Source organism: Ascaphus truei, chromosome 4 (assembly GCF_040206685.1).
Source record: "Ascaphus truei isolate aAscTru1 chromosome 4, aAscTru1.hap1, whole genome shotgun sequence".
NCBI lineage: Eukaryota > Metazoa > Chordata > Amphibia > Anura > Ascaphidae > Ascaphus > Ascaphus truei.
This window is the reverse complement of record NC_134486.1, coordinates 384,837,156-384,864,434: the sequence shown is the minus strand read 5'-3', so window position 1 is coordinate 384,864,434 and position 27,279 is coordinate 384,837,156. Positions and strand designations below refer to the sequence as shown.

The window sequence follows — 27,279 nt, the reverse complement described above, 5'->3', positions numbered from 1 at the left end:
CTGCCCGGGCGCTCCAGCCCCGGGTGCCGCTGGGTACTAACAAACAACCGCTCAGTCTGTCCACCAAAGATCCGCCTCCGCATTGGGCGGTATCTGGTTGGAGGGTCCCCCCTTAGGATAGTTTCTGGTTTGATGGCCTGGTTTGATGGCCTGGTCTGATCCCAGACGCAGGCAGTGTACACCGCGTGCATCCGTAGCATATATGCTGACTAACACTATATTGCTATGGGAAGCGTCCCTTTCTAAGGGCCATCCCCACAGCACACAAGCTATTAGTGATAGGGTTTAGCTGGGACCTATGGGGATGTTCTGACCTAGTCCAGTGGAGCACTTCTCCCTGGACATTACCTATCCCCTTGCTATCTTTCTTACAACTGACTCATTCACTAACTGACCTAACTGTCCTGTCAGCGAGAGCTCCCCTTACCACAAATGCACCAGCCCTATTGGCTGCTTGTGTTCAACCTCAAGGCAGCCCCTGAGGCTGCTGGGAACTGTAGTTCCCTTTGGAACCTATTCCCCTCTGGCCGCTGCTCCTAAGGGCACTCTGTGCATGCGCAATGTTCTGTAATGGCAACCGCGATACTACCTGTTCTGCGCATGCGCCATAACATCCAAGATGGCGACACCCTATGCTCACACCACTCCAGAGCCCCAGCAAACCAGTCACCCCTCACAGCACTGCCGGAAGCTCCCCTAGCAACCTGGAGCTTGCTGGGTGTCAGCACGCCCCGCTGGCAGCACCCACACGTGCCCCCGAAGCCTCCCGAGCACGCGCCCTGGACCGGCAGGTAAAAGGAGATGATGGGGTACATGGCTACATATAATTGATATATTATAAATAAATATTAAATAAATGTGTGTTAGACATATCGTTCTCAAGAAATCCAAGGGGAGCATATGGGAAAGAAGAAAAAACCGCGACACAGGCAATATAAGTGTAGACGTAGGAACACACTTGGAGTTATTAAATAGTAGTCTTGGCTCTATGTCCAGCCTACTCACAAGATAGAAGTAGTCACAGGGCATTGAGGATACTGATAAGCGCTTCCCCTCCGATGTCACAGAGATAGGTGTGTGCTCCAGCGGATAAGAGGGAGATAAGGACTACATAGCACAGATCAATAAAATATAGGAAAACTTTATAGTCAAATATAGAAAACGCACTTACAATAGTGCCAATAAAATAGGCATGTATTACTGATCTGTGCTATGTAGTCCTTCTTATCATCCTCTTATTCGCTGGAGCACACACCTATCTCTGTGACATCGGAGGGGAAGCGCTTATCAGTATCTCTTGGGATTTATTCCCTCAACGCCCTGTGACTACTTCTATCTTGTGAGTAGGCTAGACATAGAGCCAACACTACTATTTAATAACTCCCAAGTGTGTTCCTACATCTACACTTATATTGCTTGTGTCGCTGTTTTTTCTTCTTTCCCATATGCTCCCCCTGGATTTCTTGAGAATCATTCTTCTGTTCTGGAACCCGTGAAGACAGGTCTCACCAGAGCATTTGAGCTGGGATTTCAGATTATTACCACATTCATTTACTCACTTATCACTTAATATTGTTTTATTTAATATTGTTATTTTTACTACTCACTATTGGGGTGTTTGCGCCTACAATATCACTGTCACGTACTCATGTTAGACATATCGGAAATAACTATTAAACATGAAAACCAATGTGTGACACAGTTGTCATACATGGTTTATTGTGCTTGGAGGGGGAATTTTGGTGAATGGCGCCTTTCACAAGATAAGGAGCGGTTTTATCAGATAACGGAACGGACAAAGAAAAAATGAACAAACAGGAAAAGAAAGAGATATGAGGAAATAACAATAGCCAGTGAAAGTACAAGAACAAAGAATACATTGAGAACAGACAGATTCTCAGCCTTCTGCTTTCTATTTGCTTAGCATGTATAAATACTGCAGCACAAACACAATAACCTTCTGTGTCTTCCACTTTTTATACATTATTGAATAGCACAATAGCAACCACACATGGAAAAGTGAATATTTATACATTTTTATCTCCCAAGGAGCAGCTGGAGCTAAGAAAGTTTCTTCTTTGTAAAGTGAGTGTTACTACAAATACTTCTTTCAACTTCGTCTCAAGATTTTTGTGTTTGAGCTGAAAGATTCAGTGCTTAAGTTTCACCGCCAAGAGGGAGCCAGAGGAAATAAAAATGAATGGATTAGTACATTCTTCATTTGATCATTGCTGTATGTGGAAAATCTTATATTGGCTGTTCAGTGTACAATGCATTTAAGCAAGTATAGATTATGTGAGCACAATTAAACCGGGAAGCTCTACACAGTGAAACAGTCCCGTGTTTTAGGAAAACATTATCAAATACCTTCCCAATTATTGCATTTCAGAAACTTTGGGGTCCCTTGAACGGGAGCAGAAAATCAGGCCTTGGAATGAGTACATAAATGGCTAAGCAGACAGCACTATATATGTACTACTGACCCGCAGGTACTTATCGGAAACTTGGGTTAATACTATATCTGCCTTTAGTTGGCCTTGTAGTAAAATACCAAAGGAGAGAGAAGAGTAGATAGTATGAAACCTTTTATTGGACCAACAGATAGTTGCAATAAGTTACAAGCTCTCGAAATACACAGAGTTCTTCATCAGGTATGGGACGTTCAGAAATATAAGGTATAGATACGTATAGAAATCTTGACTATTACCAGACAGCATTTGTGTACAAATACATACATACATACATACAGAGATGGGCGAAACTGTCAAAATCCGTTTTGCGGAATTTCCTGCGCTTTCCATTCAAAATGTGTTCCCCTGTGTAAAATCCGTCAATTTCAATCTGCAAATTACTCCAAAACCGCCATTGGATACAATTCGCGGGTGAATTTTAAGAATCCAATCCGCGGATTCTGCAATCCGCACGTCTGCAGATTGGATTCTTAAAGTTTACCAGTGGCTTGCGAAATCCGTGAATTGGTACAAAATACTGCATGGAATTGCAGAATCCGCAAATTGTGTGGTCGGGGACAAAAATCCGGAAAAAGACGAATCGCTCTTTTTGAGACTGATTCGCGGAAATCTGCGGACCAAAAGGAACCTGCCGATCCGAGGCGGATCCAAACCTGCAAAAAAATAAATCACCCGTCTCTACATACACACACATTCATACACACAAATATACATACACAAGAAGATATATGATAAGAGTGTAGGTTAATTGTTGTAGTGTGTCATAAAATTCCGATTTCTGGTCAAACCATTATTTTTGGAATCAGAAACACGAATTTCAGCTCCCAGGTGTGCTTTCTAGTGTGCTTGTAACATTGTCACTTCAAGATCAGTAAAGAAAAGGCAAGTGATGGGGTGACCCGGTCTTAAGAGATGTCCTGCCACCAGTTTGTCTTCCTATTTGTGTTTGATACGGAATCTGTGCGCATTCGTCCTTTGCACAATGTTTGTTTGGCTTCACCCCCGCAACTTATATTGGGACATTTTCTGCATTGAATATAGTAAAGTACATTAGAAGGCTGGTACAGTATGTGTATGTCCCTCGGATTTTGAGCTGGATGTTGTGTTGAGTGCTGCTAGTGTCTGTTTTCTCGTGCTCTACAGGTGGCGTTTGTTTTGGATTATAAGGTTGGATAGGTGTGTACGAAAGCAGAGGTGCCAGTGAGAGTCGTGGTTTGAGTTCTTTGGTAATTTCTCTATTTAGTAGGATCGCACTATGGTCTCCTTTTTTCTCAGTCACTATTACAAAACTAACACATAGTCAGCCAGTTTAATTTCATAGGGGCCTCCTTATGGGGAAGTGTTTGTCAAGGGTTTTATTTACCCTTATCCCTCCCTATCCTCATTAGAGAACCAATAAAGTTAAGGGTGGGTGAGAAGATGGTAATATCTGGTTGCACAAGCACTTGCTGAACATCACACAAAAGGGAGCAGCCAGGGAAAATCAACACCCCCCCCCCCCCCCCCCTCCCATCGCTCCCCTTGCCTAACTTTAAAAAAAAAATTATAAATACATATAGGTTGTCAGATTTGGGTAAAAATAGACAAGACAGAAAATACAGAAGCAGCCACCAGTATCTGATCACTTGCCTTGGAAAATCTGGGGTAATCTCCCAATAAACCCATCGGATTAAAACAGTGGTGGATCCCTGGAGTCCCATTCAAACTGAATGGGACTCCAGGGACCCCTGCTGTGTTAATCCGATGAGACATTAGTCTGGCAGCAGAATCTCACAGAAATGTTGAGGCATTTACTGTGAGATGCCTTAGTTTTTACCCAGGCAAGTGATCGGATACTGGTGGCTGCATCTGTATGTCACTGGAATAAGTATTTGGTCCTAGAAGGGATTTGTCTCCTCTCACCTTTCCCACTAGGCTGGCAGAATTCACCCAGTGGTAATATCACTCATCCTCTCCATACCTTTTGTAACTAGATACCATCCCTCAACAGTAGTGTGTGTATGTGTATACATATGTAGCAGAGTCCCCCTACCCTGACTCTGGTGTGGAGGAGCTGTGAAGTAGTTGGCCGGAGCTCCGTGCGATCGGGAGTGTGTGGGTGGCCATTTTGGTAATCGCGCATGCACAATGCGGCGAGGCACACATGCGCAGTGTGAGGACTGCGGTGGCCATTTTAGGATGGCTCCAAAGATCCAGCCAAGAGACTACAAGTCCCATAATCCCTAGAGGGAGGGACTTCAGCACATGGGACTGTATCAGCCAATGGGATGCGAGCAACAGGATATCCTCCGTGCACAGAAAGCCCGTGTGTCAGTCTGGACGGAGGAGCCAAAGGAGAAGTAGTGTCCAGGAAGCACTGCTTCCTGGGCTAGCCCTAGACCATGCCCCTAGGCCCCAGTTAGGCCCTGAGACACCAGTAGAGGAGTGTTGCAGGGAAGGCTCCAGATAGGAACTCTTCCCTTTATTGTTATTTATGCACCGGTGACTGGACGGCCACGCGGTACCCTGCAGCCTGGTACCAGGTCACAGGATCCAGAGACATTGTGTGAGACCCTCCGGCTGGAGCTCACCCCCACTAGGCGGATCAGGAGCCTTAGGAGACAGGGGATTTGTGTTGGAGGCCCCGCTGCGTGGGACCCGATCCAACTCATTATGCCAAGCAGCACCTGGGTACTGCAGTACCAAGGCAGGTACCCAATGTGCACCTATAATCCACAGGGTGTAGCGCTACCTCACACTTGGGTGGGAAATGCTGGGACAGGACACCAGGGGTATTGGTGCCACGGCACCCTCAGTACTTTGGGGGAACCACCACGTGTGGGGTCATTGGGTGTATACTGTGGGTACCGTTATTGTATGTGTGTATGTGTTAGTAGGTGTATGCAGTAAACCTTAGTTATATACATTGTGTGGTGTATTAGTCTTTACTGTATATCGGTTCCTGTGAGGGGTAATCCCGTCAACGCTGGGATCCCTCATGGGTGAAGGCGCTGCACTAACAAGGACAAAGAACTCACCCCAGGCTCCCAAAGGTGAAGGCTTAGGCCTCCTGTGAGCAAACAGATACAGCAGCACGTGTATTTGCCATGTAGTTTGTTCCCTTAGACATAGTGGGCTACATACATACACGTGGGTATATATATATATATACACACACACTGCAGGGTAAGTGGTCGCGCAAGATATTTAGTGTAATACATCCATAATCAGAATCAACGTTTTGGTCCACAAAGGGGACCTTCCTCATCAGTGTCCTTTATATATTTATCTTATTAGAATACGTGCACTTGCCACAATATTTAATCTGTATACTTTGAGGGGTGCCTACTTTATTCTATTTTTTTTATTATATACCATTATATACACACAGACACACCTTAGCGTTCTGTACTTCTGCCATACCGGATGACGTTTCCTGTGTGGTTTCAAACTTGTTGCTTATCAACTATAACTGTTGGTCAAATAAAATATATCCCTACGGCTACCCACCCTTCTTTCTATGCTAATTGGCTCTGGGTGTGTCAATCTATAGATGACTTGAGTACCAATAGGATGCTTTAGGAGTTTTGGGAGGTAAGAAATCTACCAACTTATACTATCACATCGCCCTCAGAGTGTTACATGGCTCAGAACTTAGTGTGGTGCATTGTATGTTAGTATGAAGAAAATACAATACACAATGGTATCAAACAAATGACCTACGGTACTTACAAAAAGTGTAAGACACTGTATAAATGCCACAACACACCAGTCATGTAAATGCACATGCAATGTTGTACCTATCACGGATGTCTTGGTTGTGGAACATGTGGACAAATAACATAGGTTAGAATTAACTAGTGATGGCGCCTATTTTCTGGTACTGTGTATAAAACAGACATTTTAAAGAATTGTATAAATGTGGCATAACATTTTGCATGGTTCATGTATATGAGCTGTTATTACATAAAGCAGCAATCCCTGCCAAAAAAAAAAAAAAAAACACTTTAACACAGATCGGGACAAAACAAGATTTTTTAATTAGTCAACCAAGAAAAATATTAAGCTATGGGAAAAAAACTAACAAATGTTTACTGGATTCAAGGCATTTCCATTGAAGCCTCAGAAACCCTCAGAAGATGCATCTCACCTGGAAGTCGCAGCATGTTACATCATCAACAAACTGATAATTGTACAACACAGAGGGACATATTAACTTACCACTGCCTGGTGCCGGAAGTCCAATTACAATCTATTTAACTGAATAGATTGTAACGTGCCAGCCCGGCGCTGAAAGGCGTTTTATGGAATATCCATACTTTGTCATTACGAGCCAGAGATGTTGAGCAATAGAAAGTGCCCTAGAGATGTCATTAAATGGCTGCTTCTTTCCAACAGGAAGTAACAATGGCAGCCATTTTGTTATGCCATGAGCCAAAAGAAAAGGCTGCATTATATCTGGGTTTTTTTAACATAAACATATTTAATGTAGAGGGAGGGGGGGGGTTAAAATATGCCCTCATGAAGGATTCTTTGTTGTTTTTGTTTTTTTAAAGAGCTGCCTGGTTTTCTGCTATATTGCATATGTTTCATTATTTAAAAACAAAGCAAAATGTAATCACGCTGCATCACACAACTGATGCTAAATGTTCCCCTGCTTAATGTGAAGCAGAATCTAATGGTTACATACAAAACCACATAGTGTTAATTGGTTTGCATTGTCCTTCCGTCACATTTATTTTCTTAATAAAATATATAAAAAACATTGTGCATTGCTATCCATATGGAAAATACAGTTGGACAAACAGAAAATAAGGCACATTATTGTGCAGCATCTCCAAAACATATATTTATATATTAAAAAACAAAATCAACCTCTCTGAGGTTGTTATTATCTGACACATCTCCTATAATACCATAGTTTCAGTACCCAAACAATTGTACTTCCATATAATAGGATTTTATCCCTGAGGTGTCAGTTAAAATGCTGCCATAACAAGGATTTAAAAAAGTCTTAAATACAGATTGTTTCATCACTAAGCACCGAGATGATTTCATGTTTGTAAAAAAACCTTTTGAAGCAGCACAGCCTTTTCCCGTATCTTCTTCCAAATGCCCCAAATTTGTAGCAATGTGCTCCTGCATTGTGCAGTCTAACAGACCACACTGGTAATATAGTAGTTAGGCTGATGCCATATCAGCTGCAGTGCACTAAAACTCCTCGAGGTAACCAATTCCGTCTACAGAAACACATCAAGGTCCAGCCTCAAGTGGCGTCAATAGTGTCTCAAAGAGGCCTGTCATTTCTTCCGCGTTCGTTCTCCATCCAGGAAAAAGCAACCAGGAAGGAAATTGCCATCCTTCTTCCCATCATTGTGATGATCCGTATGCTGGAGTGAAATGCTAGAATAATGTTTGCAGGTTCTTGTTTCCCTTCAGACCCTCTTGTGAATACAAGTTCTTATTGCTGGTATCAGTCCCTTTGCTTTCCTTGGAAGGAGCGCTCAATGAGCAAAGGATACTGTGGATGCAGAACTCAGTACACAAAGTACTAGTGCTAGTAATAACGATTGAGACTTCTTGTCCCTGGGATGTCCGGTTGCCCATTCATCCATATCTCCCGAATTATGCGCTCCCTCTCCTCCAGCCTCTGAGCCCTCTCCAGCTCCTCAGCAGACGTAAAAACGTTCATGTTTAAAGTCCTCTCAAAACGCCGGTGCCTCCTGGCGGACAAGTCTGAGGTGGTGTCCGAGTCATCATCGGTGTCGCTGCTGTCACTGTCGCTCTCCTGTTTCCTGGGGGTCTTCTTAACCGTGGACCTCTTGCAGTCAGTCTGGCAGGATATCCTCATTACCAAAGCCACGAGAGTCAGAATGAGGCCAATGCACACTCCAGACACAAAGTACAAGGCAGCTCGCTCTGGGTTTTCTAGGGAAAAACAGATACGTGTTAGAGAAAACAAAGTAGTCCAGATACAGTACTGTGAAGATCATATTGCATTCGATCAATTAGATTGTAAGCTCTTTTTCTCATTTTCCTAAATGTTACTTTTAAGTCTGAAGCACCTTCCCTTTGTGTTATTTATATCTTATTATTTATATGATTGTCACGTGTATCACTGCTGTGAAGCGCTATGTACATTAATGGTGAAGATCATATTACAAGGCAGTTATGTTGCTTTTTTATGGAAAAAATTTAGCAGCCGAAACAAGGTTTGTTGAGTAATTAAAGGAACAATTCATGCTTTTTTTTTCATTAAGAAAAACTTAAACACCAACTCTCTTAATAAATAAATCACAATATAGGTGAATAAAAAATGCAGAGTGAATTAATGCAAAATAGACTCTGTATATGGTAGGAGGATAATGATCAGATGTATAGATCTGCTAGGCAGGTGATTCAGGAACACCCCGGGTGCATGCAATAAACCTTATAGAGGTGCGTATCTCTGGAAGCACGGGGTCTCCGGAGCTGAAATCTATAGGGTACAGCTCCAGAGACCCTCTGCTTCAACCCTATGTTACAAAAAAATCGCAATGAGTATGGCTTTTTCCATCATTGCGATAGGCAATGGTAGAGAAAACCAAAGCTCAAATTCTAATAGCAATGGGCCTCATGCTTGTCTGTACAATCATCAAAAACATCAATGAGGGGAAACACTAATTCCCTAACTACTGTAGGTGCTGGATTATGCTGCACACTTACATCAGGTGCCTGGCACAAGTTTCATTTCTCTCCCTTTTGTCCAAATAAAGTATATGTGCATACAATATATCCACTTTTTATTTCTAAAATTTCCGGTTAAATCCCACAATGGTATATACAGTGCTACTGTATGTACAGTATGTATGCATGCATATCTTTATTTATATAGCGCCAACAGTGTACTCAGTACTGTATGTAACAAGTAATTCTTGGCTGATAAATCTATTTGTGTTTAAACACCCAATACTATGCATACGCCTAAATAATCCACTATTGTAGAGGCTACACATTTAATGAATTAGAACAAAAAAGTTATCATTAATAATACAATTAAAAAAAATACTTAAAGAAGAAGGATATATATATATATATATATATATATATATATATATATATATATAATGGAAATATTACTGTATGCTCATTTGCATGTCATATATATATATATATATATATATATATATATATATATATATATATATATATATATATATACCTTACAATTCATGTTACATATATAAATCTGCGTGGCAAAAAAATGGATATTATCTAAAATTAACAAGGAACCCATAACATTTACAGTGCAAGCCCTAAAAAAATAAAACATTTGAAAATAACACAATAAGTCAAAGTATTCATACAGGTATTCCCCATGATTTGTATTATTAAGAAGGAATGAAACAGTGCTAATATATAAGGCATATTCATGTAGCTCAAAACGGCCGTACTAGCCAATGGCAGTTTTAAGCCAATCTTTGTGGGAACATCTGCTTCAAAGCTTTATGAATACGTCACCTAAACATGTGTTTCAATAGAGTTTCATGGGATGCATCTTTCAAAGGTTTACTCACGCCCAATGACTCCATTGCAGCGTAGATCAGGGTCACCAACAGATCAGGATATCCCTGCTTCAGCACAGTCTTTGACTGAGCCACCTGGGCTGAAACAGGGATATCCTGAAAACCTGACCTGTTTGTGGCCCTTGAGGGCTGGAGTTGCCCAGAGGAAATATGGGGACGTTATGTATTTTTCTACTGAAAGAATAGTAGCTGCATCAGCCTTCCAGGGGAGGTGGTAATGAGGAAATCTAAGAATTCAAAAATGCTTGGGATAGTCACAAAGGAATCATATAAGGATGTGAAAATGTCATAAATGATGGCAGAGTCTGATTTTGTAGCAACAGGGATAACATGCAGACTAATGTGGACCAAATGGCCCTCATCTGTTTTGCATCTCGATGCTTATTTCCGTAACAGTCACAGACGGGAAGTACAGCAACGGGAGGGGGGGGCTAGAGGGGGGGGGGCAGAGCCCCCTATTTGCAAAACCAATACAAAATTGGTTATTTTCTTCAATACAACTGGTATTTCCCATGTGCACCAGTATTGGCTAAATAACCCCTATATCTCTCCCCAATGTCAACACTATTCCCGGTAATCGAAAAATAGGATCGCAAACATCCAGGCTCTGCTATTTGACACATCTGATAGTAGAATGTCCATTCTATACATGCCAGGGAATGAAACTTTGTCTTTTCACAACATACATTTGCTAACTCAGAGGAACCCTTCTGGCCCTCTGCCCAGACCACCAAAAATGAATTCCAAAGTGATGGAGGTTTGATTGATCACCTACATTTGACTCTACTCCTCAGTTTCTCTGCACTGTTTCAACCGTCTCCTCCTTTTGGCAACCAGCACGATAATAGATTGTGTAACACACTGCACATTGGGGGACTTTAACACCATGACATTCAGCACAGCAGAATGAACCCTTCTTATAATAAAAAAAAAGCCAGGGGAGCAGACCGACAGGGAGACACTGAAGAAGAAAACCCCGCAGGCTTTAAAAACCTTGTTGCTGCTGAAGTAAAGCTACTGCTTTGTTTTTCATGCAGTCTGGCGACAAAGGGGTTAATGTTTGAGGAACTGGTGGAAAACGATTTCATATTTATAGTAATTGGTGGCAGTGGTAGAAATTTTCCACTGTAAATTATACCCTTTAAAATGACTTTCAGGCATTTTCCTTTCCATTTTATGTCATATATCTGGAGGCAAAAAAAAAAGTTACTCTATGGTGATTTTAAAAAAAAGAAGAAAAGTGAGAAAAACCCTCCACCTCCTCAGTGTACAGAAAGTAAAAATCCCACTTGTGAGCACATTCACATCTCTGACAGGTCTGCAACCCTGCCCATCCCCATTCTCTCCCAGCATGCAGTGCTTCCACTGCAGCCAGGGATTCTGGGTAATGACATGCATATGAGCACAACTTTTGCTTCTTGTCTGTTTTAACATGGACCCCTCTGCATATATGTCTGCAGATTTTCAGGGCCAACCGTAGGCTTTGCAGGGCCCAAGGAGCCATACTGGCAGCGGGGCACCCCGGTATAATAATAATTTTAAAAAAATACAGACTTACCTAGACGAGCAGCCCACTTCCGGCAGCATCGCGGCGTCATGACATCATGTGACGTTACATTGTCATGGCAATGCCACACGTCATTTGACGCCGTGACGTCGCCTTGCCAACACTGCAGGTGGTGGCGCGCTGCCGAGAAGGTAAGAGGACACACACCACCCAGACACCCCTACCTCTCTGCCAGTCCGGGGGCCCCGCGCTCTCTCCTCTCCCTCCTCCTGTTGGCGTCGGGATCGAACTTCCGACCAATCGAGGGAGCTGGAGGAGGGAGGGGGCGGGGGGGTCCCACGCTCCCTCCTCCAGCTCCCCCCTCTGGTCGGGTGAAAGTTGGATCCCGACGCCTACAGGAGGTAGAGGCGAGAGCGCGGGGCCCCCAGAGGCGCGGGAGCCCAAGCCTGCCACCTTGCCCTAAGCCTGGCCCAGACTGAATGAGATTTGAGGGTTTTTTTGAGGGTGGGGGTCTACAATTTTTGATAAAGGAAGGTAACCCATTATTCCATTCAAATAATTCCCAAACATAACCTTCAATTGTAATAAATGAGATTTCTTTTTAATTATGTTTCCCCTCTGTACCTACGCTGTAGGGCGCGTCAGGAGGTTCCGCGGCGGCCCGATAGCACAGGGTGCCGCCATGTTGTGATTGGCATTGCGCAATACTCATGCGCGATCGGAGGCACGGAGAGAGTTTGCACATGCGCAGTGTAAGCGCGCGAACGGCTGGCCAATAACCAGGAGGCTCTGAAGTAAAACTACAATTCCCATGAGCCTCAGCAGAGCCACATGACACCAGGGAACGAATAGGAGTGAAGGGATTGCTAGCAGGCAGGAAAGGGAAGCGTGGGGGAGAGACCACGCTAGCAGAGGGTGCCGGAGGAGCAAGGGGAGAGGTTATGTGTGTGCAGGGGGTCAGTGACCCGCCTGCGTAGGCCAGATTTCCCCTCAGGCCCCAGTGCAGACCCTGAGTCACCATTAGCTTGTGGTGCTGCGGGGAAAGCCCTAGAGAGAGAGACATTCTATTCCCTTACTGTATTAGCAGGCAGGGACACAGTGTTTCCTGAGCTGCGGTGTGTGAAAAGTGGTTTGGGCTCAAGCTGCTGGACATTCCCAACTCGTGAGAGACTACGCTGGATCCTTTTTGAAGTCTGTTACCGGCTGCTGGAGTAGCCGGAAGGTATTTAATAAGTGCACCAACACGGTACCTTCAGGCGCTGATCCCGCCTTGGGGGAGGGTTCTTTGGGGACACTGGGTTGAGTGACCAAGGGACTGAGTCTATACATTGGACACGGTGTGGGGTACACGCGGTGGTGGGAAATGACATTACATAATGTGGAGAGTGGCCAGGCCACTGGTGTATAATTATTGAGTATCAGCTATTCATGTACAGTGATTATATGTGTTTTATTCCTAATAGGTGTACGCTAAGGTTTTGCGATAACGTATTAGTAAAAGGTTACAACGTTGAGGCTTGTTATCATTATTCTTGCCTAGGGGAATCTTACTTATTGGGGATCCTGGGTAAGTGGAGGCGCTGCCAAGTACATATTGTTGCCCCAGGCTCCCAGTTAGCGGAGGCCCAGATCTCGCTGAGCCAGCAGGTACATACAGCACTAGTAGTCTTTCTATATCAGCAGGAAAGAGGGCTACAATTACAATATAGAATGGGGGAAAAATCAGTAGGGAGAAACATCTTCAAAAGAGCTGCATCCCCCACAGAAGTACTAAGGCCTGTGTTATTAAATGCATATTTAATTATTTCTAATGAATCATGAAAAGATAAAGACCCTAAATACTATACTATACTTTTAGCTAGTTATTTAATTTAGTTGTGTGTTTTTCCAGATATCACCTTTGTACCTTTTGCTCTTTCATAAAAAAATTGCATCCTTGGAACTATGCTCAAACACACCCCTGGAAAATACTTAGACATGCTCATTATATTGTTAAGAGATTGTCCATCAAATGCTACGGATTAATCCTCTCACTGCTGGAAGAGCCCATCGTGCATAACACACCCTCCCCTGATTGTTACTCGGAGTACAAAGGGTCTGGTAGACAGGGAACCAACTGCATTCGGTTGCTTGAATGTGTGCTAAGTGTTTGTCTTTGATGAAGTAATTTCAAGCTCTGGACCCATAAAAACAGAAAGTGAGTTTCAAATCAACAGAACTTGTTAAAGCTTTATAAAGATTATTGTAGTCAGTAAGTAAACAGACATATACTATCATTGGGTTATAACAATCAGAAGTACACAGGTTTGGGAATCAAGACAAGTCCCTGCAAGGCAAAATGCAAGTTGTATTATTATTTGTAGTGCACTACCTTTGAAATCAGTCCATAGAGCTACACAATTGCACTGCATCTACTACACTTCTTCAATCTACTACATGAAATTCAGTCTACTGGTTCCCTTGATGGACCTTCGTCATTAAATTCTCTGAACACTGAATTTATTATAAAACAAACAATTTTCACGATGTTGTTGTGTCTGCTTTCTCCATCATATAAGTAGATGTTAGTATCATTAACATTCCCTTGTGTTGCAACATCTCACAAAATTGAAAGGGTTAAAGTAGATCTTCATTATATTAACAATTTGTAGCACATAGTTACTTTCTATTCATATGTAGGAGGGCAATGTATGTAGCTTTGAGAATTGATGTCTTGCCTTTAAAACTGTTACACCAAGCCTTAGATTTATATGGTTAATATGCTGGGAATGTGGGAGTGGGGGAGATAAGGGGGTAAGGAATGGGCTTAATAAAATACATAATTTGAAGCCATGTGGAGGTCAATATTCCACCAGAAAATGTAAAATTTCTCAAACTGACTTTAAACGTGAAATGGTCTCATAAATATTTAGGTATCTCTCTGATCAGTTAATAGGATACCGTAGATAAGGGAAATTACCCCAGGTTAATATAATTCCTCAACCCTTACAGTGCCCTTATGCCGTACCTGGTGTGGCATGATCCCTGGCAAGGCATAGGCCTTTATGGCATACCAGGTACATCATAGGCACTTGTTTGTTTTCTAGGGGGTGATCAGGCGGACCACTCCAATGTAGCGGCCAGCCCGATCAAAATTAAAGTGAAGCCCCCACCACTTCAATTTCCAGCTTCCAGGACCTGCAGTCCTGCAAGACGCCTGGCACTCTGAAGGTGAAGTAAGCCTTGGTTACAGACGAGACCAAGACTATTCTAAAGCTTGCCTTAAACTAGCCCGGTTACATTCTGGGTATGTGCTGGGTATGTGCTGGGCTAGTTTAAGGCAAGTTTAAGGCATTTCTGCATTGACTAATGACCCATAGGATTAACACAGCAGGGGTCCCTGGCAGTCCCATTCAGTTTGATTAAATTGGTTAAATGGAATGGAGCAATTATTTCATGGTTTGGATGTATTACAGTATATCTATAAAAATTAACCTTCTCCTTAGACTTTTTTATTTATTTGACGTACTACGGAAATAGTTTACAAATTTTTTTCCATACTGTACATTTATTTGGAAAAATAAGAGGCAGAGGGGCCGATTCACGGTTACATCGCTCGGGCGAAAAAGGGTGAAGCCATAAGCGCTATTCATTAAGGCTGCTCGGCGCGTTTTCGGCCTGTCTTGCCCAAACGGGCCATATCGCGCGATCACCTTCTTCCCCCACTGATATTGTGCTTAAAGTTAGATAGCACGATAACTATTATAAACAAAGCAGCCTGTAAGAACTGCATGGAGACGCTGCGTCTCAATGCACGGCTCTTCCAGGCGATCGTGCTGTCCAAATATGATTTTTAATACTAGTGTACATGAGCAGGGGGTCTTCTGAGCTGAACCGCATTGGTTTCAGGTCCAGGGACCCCCTACTTCAGGAGATATAGGCCCTGTTATGTGGCTCAGCTCAGGAGACCCCCTGCACAGCTACACTAGTATTAAAACACCAATACCAATAAATACTAATTCATTACTGTAGCGGATAGCCGCTATGGTGATGAAGCTGCATTAAAGTACATTTTAATAATAGTGTGTGGGAGCAGGGGGTCCCCTGAGCTGAACCGCATTGATTAATGGTTCAGGGTGCCAATGGGGCATCGGTGCCAGTGTCGGCGCCATCTTTATAGCATCCAAGACGCGACGTGAGCTCTATAAAGATGGCGGCGACACTGGCACCCGATGCCCCTTACCGGGGCCTGTAACTCGGGAAGCAGGGGGTCCCTGAGCCACAAATCAATGCGGTTCAGCTCAGGGGACCCCCTGTTCCCGCACACTATTAATAAAAATACATTAAAGCAGCTTCATTACCTTAGCAGCTATTCGCTAAGGCAATGAAGGGGTTAAGGCAGCGGTGCGCAAACTGGGGGGCGCAAGATTATGTAGGAGGGGCGCGGGCTGCTTGCAGGGAAACTTGGGGGCGGACAGAGCTGTGCACAGGCGGCCAGAAGCTCCGTGCTGCTGCTTCTATGTGTCTGTGTCTTGCAGAGAGGCCGGGGCTTCTCTCTGCACACAGACAGCCCCTCCTTCTCTTCCTGTCTGCTTCCCGCACCAGTTTTCAGCAGCATGGGGGGTTGGGGGATCGGAGCATGTCGCCCCCCCCCCCCCCAGGTGAAAGTGTGTGTGGGATTGTGGGTGTGTGTGGGATTGTGTGTGTGTGTGGGGGGGGATTGTGTGTGTGTGTGGGGGGGGGATTGTGTGTGTGTATTGAGTGTGTGTGTGTGTGTATTGAGTGTGTGGGGATTTGAGTGTGTGTGTGTGGGGGGGGGTGATTGAGTTTGTGTGTGTGTGTGGGGGGATTGAGTGTGTGTGTGTGGGGGGGGGGATTGTGTGTGTGTGTGGGGGGGGGTTGTGTGTGTGTGGGGGGGGGGGGATTGAGTGTGTGTGGGGGGGGATTGTGTGTGTGTGTGGGGATTGAGTGTGTGTGGGGATTGATTGAGTTTGTGTGTGGGGGGGGGATTGTGTGTGTGGGGGGGGGATTGAGTGTGTGTGTGTGTGGGGGGGGATTGTGTGTGTGTATTGAGTGTGTGTGTGTGTGTATTGAGTGTGTGGGGATTTGAGTGTGTGTGTGTGGGGGGGGGGGTGATTGAGTTTGTGTGTGTGTGTGGGGGGATTGAGTGTGTGTGTGTGGGGGGGGGATTGTGTGTGTGTGTGGGGGGGGTTGTGTGTGTGTGTGGGGGGGGGGATTGAGTGTGTGTGGGGGGGGATTGTGTGTGTGTGTGGGGATTGAGTGTGTGTGGGGATTGATTGAGTTTGTGTGTGGGGGGGGGATTGTGTGTGTGGGGGGGGGATTGAGTGTGTGTGTGTGTGGGGGGGGGGATTGTGTGTGTGTGTGTGTGTGGGGGGGGACTGTGTGTGTGTGTGGGGGGGGGGGGATTGAGTGGGTGTGTGGGGGGATTGAGTGGGTGTGTGGGGGGATTGAGTGGGTGTTTGGGGGGATAGAGTGTGTGTGGGGAGATTGAGTGTGTGTGTGTGGGAATGTGTGATTGTGTGAGTGTGTGGGGGGGGGGGATTGTGTGAGTGTGTGTGTGGAGGGGATTGTGTGAGTGTGTGTGGGGGGGGAATTGTGTGAGTGTGTGTGGGGGGGGATTGAGTGTGTGTGTGGGGGGGGGGATTGTGTGTGTGTGTGTGGGGGGGGGGGATTGTGTGTGTGTGTGTGTGTGTGTGTGTGTGTGTGTGTGTGTGTGTGTGTGTGTGTGTGTGTGTGTGAGTGTGTGTGGTGAGTGTGTGTGTGTGTGTGGTGAGTGTGAGTATGTGTATGTGGTGATTGATTGAGAGAGTGTGTGTTGTAATGCAGTGGTGCGCAAACTGGGGGGGCAATGAGGCGCAGGATTATTTAGGGGGGCGCGTGCGATGAAAACTGGGTGCGCGGGCCGGCAGACGCTGTGCGCGGGAGGACGCAAAAGATGTGCACGAGGGGCGGCCAAGAAGATGTGCACAGGTGGGCAGCCGAAGAGGTGTGCGGGTGCTTAACAGGATAGTGCAGTGATGGCCACGTGATGGTGTGTGTGTGCGCACGCGCAGGGGCTTCGGAGGTACGGGGGAGGAGCACGCCCGAGCACGGTGAAGTCGGTTTTCAGGGAACCAATCTTTGTTGTACAGATCTTCAGGTGACATCAACCATAACAGGAGAAGCTGATGATTCCTTGAGCACACTATCCTTTTATGTTCTCAGTTCTACACAGCAACTGTTGCTTGTGGACCATGCTGCAAATTGGGTGTTATATATAAATAAAGCCATCCTGCAGCTCCAGCAACTTAAAACTGATGTGTTGACCATGTAGGAATGTAGAGGTATTTATGGGAGTGAGACAGCTGCCTGAGTCTTCTACTGTGCAGTTAACAAAAAAAACCTATACAGTAGCAGGTGGGAGCACATAGATTAATGGCAACCATAGGGAACACCAAGTACAATTAGTTAATAATTATTACATATCATGTACTATGTCAGCATGATGGTACTGATGTAGTAGGCCCAGGTAATGTGAAAGAAGTGGTATTTTTATAGGTCAGTATTGTGCAATTGTATGTTGGAGGATGTGTGTGCATCTTTAAAGTTTGAAACCTCCCGAATTTTACACAGTATTTGTACAGTAGTTTAAAGTTGCAGTATCTCTATTGGTCCTGCAGACATGTAGATTTGTTGAAGGTTGAGATGCCTTTTAGGTGTCCAAAAGTGCATTGGCCCCTTAATGGTATCACAACCTACAATGAATCTGCACAGCATTTGATAATAAACACGTGTCTGGGTTTTCATTCAAGCAAAATGGGTCAGCAACCCATAACATTAAATTTCTTACGTTTTTCTCATGTGATGGAGGCCAATATGATCATATACAGTACAGATGTTGTAGTTTAATTATTGTGTGGATAAACAAACATGTTTCGAGTAGTATTTACCACCCATTTGATAAAATGATGACGTTGTATTTTTCATGGTCTTTTGAAAACGGAAGAAATCAGAGAATCTAAACTGGCGATGGATAATCCCGAAATGAACCTGAAGGTTTCTAGCTTTGAAAAGCTAGAAGTCCCGTGCCGTGACCATTTATAGGCTATTGTAGTTTTGTAGCATTTCATATCATAACCCTTATTTGGTATAGAATTAGATTAGGTGCAAAGTATTGTACTCATTTCTTTACTCTATCTTTAAACATAAGGTGAGAGAGACTAAGACGTACCACCATCTATCCCCATCCCAGAATAGTCCACGACTGAGCCACCTGTGCTAAAAGGAGGGATATCCTGAAAACCTGACCTGTTGGTGACCCTTGGGAACTGGAGTTGGCCACCCCTGAAATAAACTATTCTGGGATGGGGATACATCTTAGACTCTCTCACCTTATGTTTAAAGATAGAGTAGAGAAATGAGTACAATACTTTGCAACTAATGTCATTCTATACCAAATAAGGATTATGATACAGTATGAAATGCTACAAAACTATACAATAGCCTATAAATGGTCATGGACTGAACCTCTAGCAAATTTTTTTTTTTTGAGTGAACACTTGTCAAAGGTTGACTGAGCCACTGTGCTGAAGAAAGGAAATACTGAAAACCTGACCTGTTGGTGGCCCCTGAGGACTGGAGTTGGCCACCCCTGGGTTTATTTAATCACCCACACAATGCCGTTGTTATTCATGCTGCTACAGTACACACGAAGAGACCAGTCATATTTTGGAAGCTCTTTACATTATGATGTCAATCTCTTGTTGGTTCATTAAAATGCATCACAACCTATGACACACCTACACTTCTCCATAGCAGTGTACTATCACCAAAACAGAAACTATCACTTTGTACTACAAAGGGTGATAAAAAATAAATACATTTTTTTTAAAGAGGGATGCATAGGAGACCAAAGGTTCTCTTTTCAGAATGGGAACCAGTGCCCCATCTAATGCCAAACACCACTATTCTCAGCTCTGGGGATCCCCCAGTTTCCTACAAATACCAATAAAGATTCCGGGTTAGATCTCCCTCAAGGGAAATAAAATGGCTGCCAAATCTCAGGCCAATAGGAAGCTACAGCATCATTGTTGGTGGCTTCTAATTGGAAGGCCATTTGAATCCCCTTTAAAAGAACAAACAGCCACCGGGGCTGAGAATAGTGCGGTTCAAGCTTGGGATTACCCCCAGTTCCACTCCAGTAAAAACAAAAATGGAGGTTTGTTAGGATGGATTCCACCTTTAAGATACATCTTACATTGAATTAGTTTTTTTTAATGTTACACAATTCAATTCACAAACTCCATATAATTTGGAGTAGGAGATAAACTGAACACATTAATAATGTAATCTCCAATCCTTTGGTTCTGACCCAAAACATTACTATCAAGTAGTTTCTGTTACCTGTATGAAGAACGTTTTCTTATAAATGCAACAGGGGGCTTATATTTAAAAAAAAAAAAAAGATTGTTCTATTTAAAAAAAAAAATTGTGAAAGCATGTGTATTATACTTGCTGTTTTATTTGGAAATGGTTTATAAAAATGGAAAAACAGGCCAGAAGACATTACTCATTTGAATAAGGGGGGGAAAAAAAATGTAAAACATCCTACTAAAATAAAAAGAACCCTTTCATCTGCAAAAATAGACGGGCCTTACAATAACGCAGGCAGGATTACAGCCTGTTTAACAGCAGGCAAGGGGCGATATGCACTGGGATATTCAACTTTTACTGCTGTACTGGACACACAGCTGTGGTTTGTAGAAGGATATTCAATCATGGGAAAGCAAAATATGACAAAGCTGCTACTACTTGAGACAGCATTATTCAATAACGGTCAGTAGATACCTTGGAGTGCAAAGCACATTCTTCTCATTTTCTGGCCACAAATGAATAATGTAGTCAGACGTTATATAAACTATATGACCAGAGAAACAGGGTACCGGAGAAAAAGCTGGATTTATTTTAACGTCAGTTATGAAAAATAGTATTTATTTTAACTGGAACTAGATCAATGTTTTTTACTGGGCAGGGTAAGGGCCCTGTGGATAACATTTACAGGTGCAACAAATTCATGTGCTGAAGAAGATGCAGTTTTATATTTGGTGCCCAAGGAGCACAGATATAAAGTTGCTCAAACTAATAGAGAAAGTAATGTTACCACTGACAATATCATATGCCAATAGAATACTTTTAAATGACTGCAAATGCATCTGTGCCCCCTGATTTAACCCCTGAAATGCGTAGAATCAAGGGAGTTAAGTGGCAAAGTAGTTAACTCCACTTCTGGCCATCCTATAACATATGGAGACAAAAGTACAGCCTGTGGTAGTGTGTTTATGAAGTCACTGGTTTTCAGGCTAAGGGGCTAATTCTTTATATGCCGAAGCAGCCATATGGGCGGTTTTCGGTTGAAAATCACTATTGAGAGTAGGTCAGTGGTGAAAGTATACTGGGACGGTCCGGAATGCAGTACCGGTAAAACAATAAGTGCCGCTACTGTGTATGAACTATAGGAGATCTAAATCTCCCTGCCTCTCTCTGTCTCCCTGATGTGTATCCCAGAGGTCTCTCTCCGCGCCTCCTTCCCTCCATATCCCTGCATCTCCTTTCATCCCCGCGAATCTCCCCAACAGAGCCGGTTCAGGTCAGTGACATGGATTCCCATATATGCCCATATTAGGGCATTCTACGTCACTGACCAGAGCCTGCTCTGTTTATAGGGAGATACGCAGAGATGCAGGGAAATGGAGGGAGGCATGGAGAGGGATGCAGGGAGGGAGTTCTCCACAGCTACAACGGGCCTCTCTCTTCCGCCATCGCATACCGGGAGCTGGGTCCAACTTCTCCAAGGTAAGTGTGTGTATTATTGTTTGTATTTTGTGGGAGTAATGTGTGTGGGTGTGGGGGGGGGGGTATTTTATTTTGTATGGGGTTATTATATTGTGTATATCGTGCGTGTGTGGCTGTGAGAGCCTCTGGTAGATTGTTCCAGTTTTGGGGTGCACGGTAAGAGAAGGAGGAGCGGCCGGATACTTTGCTGAACCTTGGGACCATGAACAGTCTTTTGGAGTCAAATCTCAGAAGATAAGTGCTGCATGTGGTAAGGGTGAGGAGCTTGTTCAGATAGATTATATTGTGTGTGTCTATGTAAGTTTGGGGACATTATATTGTGTATATTGTGGGGGGGGGCATTATATTGTATATATTGTGCATGTGTGGGGGGGCATTATATTGTGTATATTGTGGGTGTGGGGGAGTATTGTGTATAATGTGTGATGTGGGAGGCTGGCAAGGTTGCCGACAAGGCCAGAAGGGGGTAAGTACATGTACGAATAAAAATATACTTTCTCCACTGGAATAGGTTGAATGCATTCTGACATTTCTTGAAAAGTGATTATCAGTGGGGTAACATTGGTTGATTAGGTGGCCATTATTCTATATATTCCTATGGAAAGGTTGTACAACCTGGCAGTTTACACGCTTACAGTCTCACCTTTATGAATAAAAAGGAGAAGTATGCTAAAGAAGCCTATTCCTTGTCTACTGTTGTAGCATAACCCAAGCACATACAACTTAAATTAGAGTGCAGAGTGATTTAGCTTTGGCCATATGGAAGTAGTGTGAATCTGACAATACTTTTTTCCCACAAGCTGTCAATGAATAAGAGTTGGTAATGAAATTATACAGTATGTCTACTGATCTTGTAGCAGTGGAGAGGGTTATGTTGATGAGTGGAAGATTTAAAGCAGCAGTCCAAGCTGCCGTTAAAGGGAAATTATTATTATTTTTTTTAAATATGTGTATCGATACAATCCACACAATGATAAGTAATTAGCTACGTTGTCGATAGATCGGTGAAGATTTGGCTCGGGGGCTCACTAAAGTGCAGCAGAAGAGGACCAGGGATGAACGTTCTGTGGGGAAAATCATGTGACCATGCAGTCACTAGATACAATTGGTGCACTGCTAGAGAGAAGGCGGGGCTCAAAAAGGGGTGTGCCAGAGCTTGTTTCAGAAGAGGAAGGGGATGTGACTTTGTAAATGGTTGTTATAGAAACAAAAAATGCTTGTCACATTACAATATATACAAAATGTAATTCAAAGTTATTTTTAAAAAAAATGCTACAAGTATTTTCTCATGGTACAGAACTGATTTTTTTTTTTTTTTTAAACACACTTGTAGGAGGATACTGCTTGGTCTTCAGCTTTAAGATATTGATATAACCCATTAACAGCATGAATAAAACCATGCATTAAAGCAGGGGTGCGCAAATGTTTCCGTCTACGCCCTCTGCCTGCTCGCAAACCCCCTTACCTGTTCACGGGCGTCTTCTGACATTGCGTTGCATGTGACCCCTGCGGCGTCCTTTGACTCTGCATTGCCATGGCGACACGTCGTCAGAAGCCACCGGAGACCAGGTAGGGGACTTACAGAGACCTTGTGCGCGCTCCCCCAGCATTTAATTTAAATGCTTTGGGGAAGAGCGTGGGGCCTCTGTAAGCGCCGTAGCACCCAGAAAATCTTGCGGCCCCAGGACCCCCCCAGTTTGTGCACACCTGCATTAAAGCATCCCATGAAATATATTGTTTATACCAAAAACAAGGAGGAAAAAATAGCTTATGTAACCCCCTGTGTCTGCTATAAGTACAGGACATGGCCCCTTTAAGAATTACATTCCACTGGACCATGTGACTGTGCTTAGCCAGTGGAAAGACAGTTGGTGAGAGTTGGAAAGGGAGCTGAGGGTGTGCAGGCCCATTGTAGGCGGACGCTCACAGAGGTATGCAAGGGAGTCTGGTTATAGTGAAATTAAATAAGCCTTTTATTGCGCCTTTTCCTTAACATCACGAAACCATCCAAACAAGGGGTAAACAAAGCTTCTATTCACTTGGGAGTATTTCTAGTGATATACTATGCAGTTCACAACTCTCTTAGATAAGCATGTCTCCCAGCTCCAAACATATAGCATGAAATGAACAGATATAAAAAGTCTCATAAATGAAAGTCTTATCTGTTCCTTGTGGTTTGGAGGGAAAATCTTCTCTGTCCCTGGTTCAGCTCCCTTTTCCTCAGGGTTTGTCAGCATTCAGGTTTAGAAGTTTCCCCTGTGTCTTGAAAGCAGCTCTGCTGTTTCTTCTGGCAGGGCTCAAGACAAGTGTCTCCAAGTTCAGCTCAGGTGTGAGCTAAGGAGTCTCACTTCCTGTCTCAAAAGACAGGCTTTTCTAAGCAATCAGGCAGGTGGTGTTTGTTAATTAACTACCAGCAGTTAACCACCACACTGCTGGATTAGAGGCACATTACTTGAACAGGATAACTCCCCTGTTACACCCATCCTGCACAGAGAGTCAATGCTGAACCCTAATAGAGAGGGGACTGCGGAGAGAGAGAGTTGCCCCACTGGACCAGTGCATGCAGCTGGGACCAACAGAGATCAGGACCTGACAGTGCAGAGGGAAGCAGGCAGACAGGGGCTACTACAGAGAGAGATTAGGGAGCCCAGCTGTGCAGGAATTACACCAGATTGAAGTGGGTGAGCTAACCCACAAAGGATATAAACTGCAGTTATATTGCCATCACAGTTTGATATTTGTGAAGCACCAGGCCTGCAACACACACACAGTTTATGAGCTCCAACGATTGTACTAGCACACCAGGATCTACAGGCCAGTACCCCATGATTGGGAGCCGGACAGAGATAAAAGTTATTATTTGTTTGTGCAGTGTTCGCACTGTTGTTTATAGTTTGTTTAAGTATATATGTGTATGGAGTGATTCTGAGATTAAGAGTCACAATACTGATTCATTTGAGCTATGTAACACCACAAATTATAGCTATATCGGTATATAAATCTTGTTATTTATTACCACTGTGTTGTGTCTAGTCACTACAGTCTCACACAACATGTACCACACACTATAAGAATTAAACAGTAACCCAAATAACTCAGGCTCCCACCTCAATGATAGGCCATATAATCTGAGGTAAAATAAAGAGTGGATACCCTTATGTCTGGAAAAATCAAAAAATAAAAAATCAAATGTAGACTGCAAAACAAGTAGACTGCAAAATGTCGCCAAACAAAAGTATGGCAAAGGGGTTTTCGTGATAATATGAAAGTGTGTACATACTATACAGTACATAAGTAGATCTCAGGCAACCGTTTCAATAGGAAACTTAAACTCTTATTAATCTTACAAAGTACAAATACGAACAGAGCTTTTCCAAAATAATGTGCACATCAGTACAGTCATTTCTGAAATAGCTACAATATACAAAAAAAGAAACAATTTCATCTGTTAAGTAGAACAGTAATCTATTCAGTTGGGTTTAAGGAGTAGTTTAGACGTAATGCCTCTACCTTTGAAGTGTGTGAATATAATCCCAGTGTCCGCTCTTGAGGCTTTGAGCGGCCCCCTTTATCTCCCTTTACCTCAGGCGAAAATTAGATTGTAGGATCTACAGGGCAGGGACTGTGCCTGTAACATTTTGCACAGTGCTGCGTACACTGCCAGAGCTACGTAACTAAAATATATTATTATTAATATTATTGGAAATTTCAGGTGAATTATTCCCCATCAAGATATTATTACATACCACTATAAATATTGAAAATTATTAGTATGCATAAAATGGACATGGAAAAAAAATAAGGACCCATCAGTACAAAGGGCCTCATGCAGTAAGCACCGAAAAAGCACTCTCGGGAGGGGTTCAATATCGGCATGATTTTGGCGATTTGCCCTCGCAGAATTCAGGAAGGGCCAAATCCCTGGCGAATCACTGCGAAAGAAAAACGCAGAGTAGCCGGTGGCGAGACAGTCTGTCTCCCGATAACCTGGCGATACGCCGTCCCCTGCCGATATGTGTTTGCAGCAGAGAGAAATCCGCCACTCTCTCTGCGCAAACATCGGCAAAATAAAAAATATTTCAAAACTATTTTTATTCATAGTGTAGATGTACAGGGGGTCTCCGGAGCTGAACCGCATTGGTTTCAGGTCCGGGGACACCCTGCTTCCCAAGATACAGACCCCTTTATGATGTGCCGGTATCCCTCTGCTTTTAAAGGTCCCGATCACGTGACCGCGGAATGTAAACAAAGCAGAGGGATACCGGCACCCCATAAAGTGGCCTGTATCTCGGGAAGCAGGGTGTACCCGGACCTAAAACCAAAGCGGTTCAGGTCCGGAGACCCTCTGCACAGCTACACTATGAATAAAACACCCATATCAATAAACAATCATTCCTTACCTTTGCGGCTATCTGCTATGGTAATGAAGCAGCATTAATGTATTTTTAATAATAGTGTACGGGATCAGGGGGTCACCAGAGCTGAACCGCATTGATTTGTGGATCAGGGACCACCTGCTTCTCGAGTTACAGGCCCCGGTATGGGTCATCGGGTGCCAGTGTCGCCGACATCTTTATAGCATCCCATATGCGACGTGCCCGCTATAAAGATGGCGTTGACAATGGCACCGATGCCCCATACCGTATGTTGATGTATTTAATGTATAGGACATGTTTAATTTTTTTTACATACAGGGTTGTTTCCTCAGGTCTGCGGGGGACCTATGGAGACCACCTGCAGTCTCCTCGGGTTTCTCACGGGTAAACGGCTGCCGGGTCCACGGGGGACACCTGCGGGGAGGAACCGGTGGCCCCACCGCGGACCCGTAGGGACCACCTGAGGGCCCCCAGACTCCCGTGGGAAACACCAAGGCCCCTCAGACACCTGTGGGTCTGACCCGGGGCCCCCCAGACAGCCGCGGGCCTACCCGCGGGGACCACATTGTGGCCCACGGTGACCCGCAGAGACCACCTGGTGGACCACGGCACCTGGCGGGGACCACCCGTAGGCCTCCAGACCCTGTTTGAAACATGGTGCTGGGCTACTGTAGATCTGTGAGGTGACCCGTCAGGCCCACCGGGGACTCCCGTGGGCCTGGGGTATTATCCCTGTATGTAAAATAATAAATCATGTATTTATGGGGGGGGCACAGGGGGTGGGTTATGTATTTAATAAATATAATGATGTTTATTGTGGGGCTGTGTATTGTTTTTATTGTGGGTACTGTGGGTGGGGGAAGGGGGTATAGGCCCCAAGGGTATGTTGGTAGGCCTCCCGGCTTGGTATTGGGTGAGGGTGGTTAGGCCTCACAGGGTGGGGGGGTAGTGGGGGAGGGTATGTAGGCCTCCCGAGTGGTGGGTGAGGGTGGGTTAACCCCTTAATGACTGTCGCGGTTAATAACCGCTATGGTGATTAAGGGGTTAGGGGACATTACATTGGCTGTTTTTATTCTTGTTTATGTTTTGCAGCATCGGAGGGGGCATGGACGGTGATGGAGATGAGGATGGCCTTCGTCGTGGCAGCCGGACAAGGGTGAGTGCAATATGTATTTATTGTTCTTTATGTATTTTAAATGGACAAATGCACTATTATCCATTTGTGGATAATAGTAATTGTGCCCATTACTATACTGTATGTGTTAGGGGGGGGGGGTTATTTCTTTATAAGTATGTATGTGTTTTAAAAATAATTTGGGGGGGCACAGAATTTGTACTGCAGGCCCACGGGTAACACCCGAGGGCACCCGCCGGCCTATAGTATCATTGCTGTGCATATATGTACTGTATGTTAGGGGGTATAGGGGTTGTTGATGTAATATATATATATTTATTTAGTGTGGGGCTGTTGTGTGTGTATTTTTTTTATTGTGGGTAGCGGGGGTGGCCGAAGTGGGTATTGGCCCCAACGGTGTTTGTTTAGGGCTTGC

At 44.1% G+C, this 27,279-nt stretch overlaps 1 protein-coding gene across 2 annotated transcripts in view; it reads right to left on the bottom strand.

The window, feature by feature from the left end:
• Positions 1–4,011: 4,011 nt before the first annotated feature.
• EVA1A (eva-1 homolog A, regulator of programmed cell death) overlaps positions 4,012–27,279 on the bottom strand; it is a 77,108-nt gene continuing 53,840 nt past the window's right edge. For both annotated transcript variants that reach the window (XM_075598490.1, XM_075598489.1), the window contains one exon: positions 4,012–8,378. In XM_075598490.1, coding sequence (XP_075454605.1) covers positions 8,008–8,378 — 371 coding nt within the window. In that variant the 3' untranslated portion in view covers positions 4,012–8,007. The remainder of the gene's footprint in view (positions 8,379–27,279) is intronic.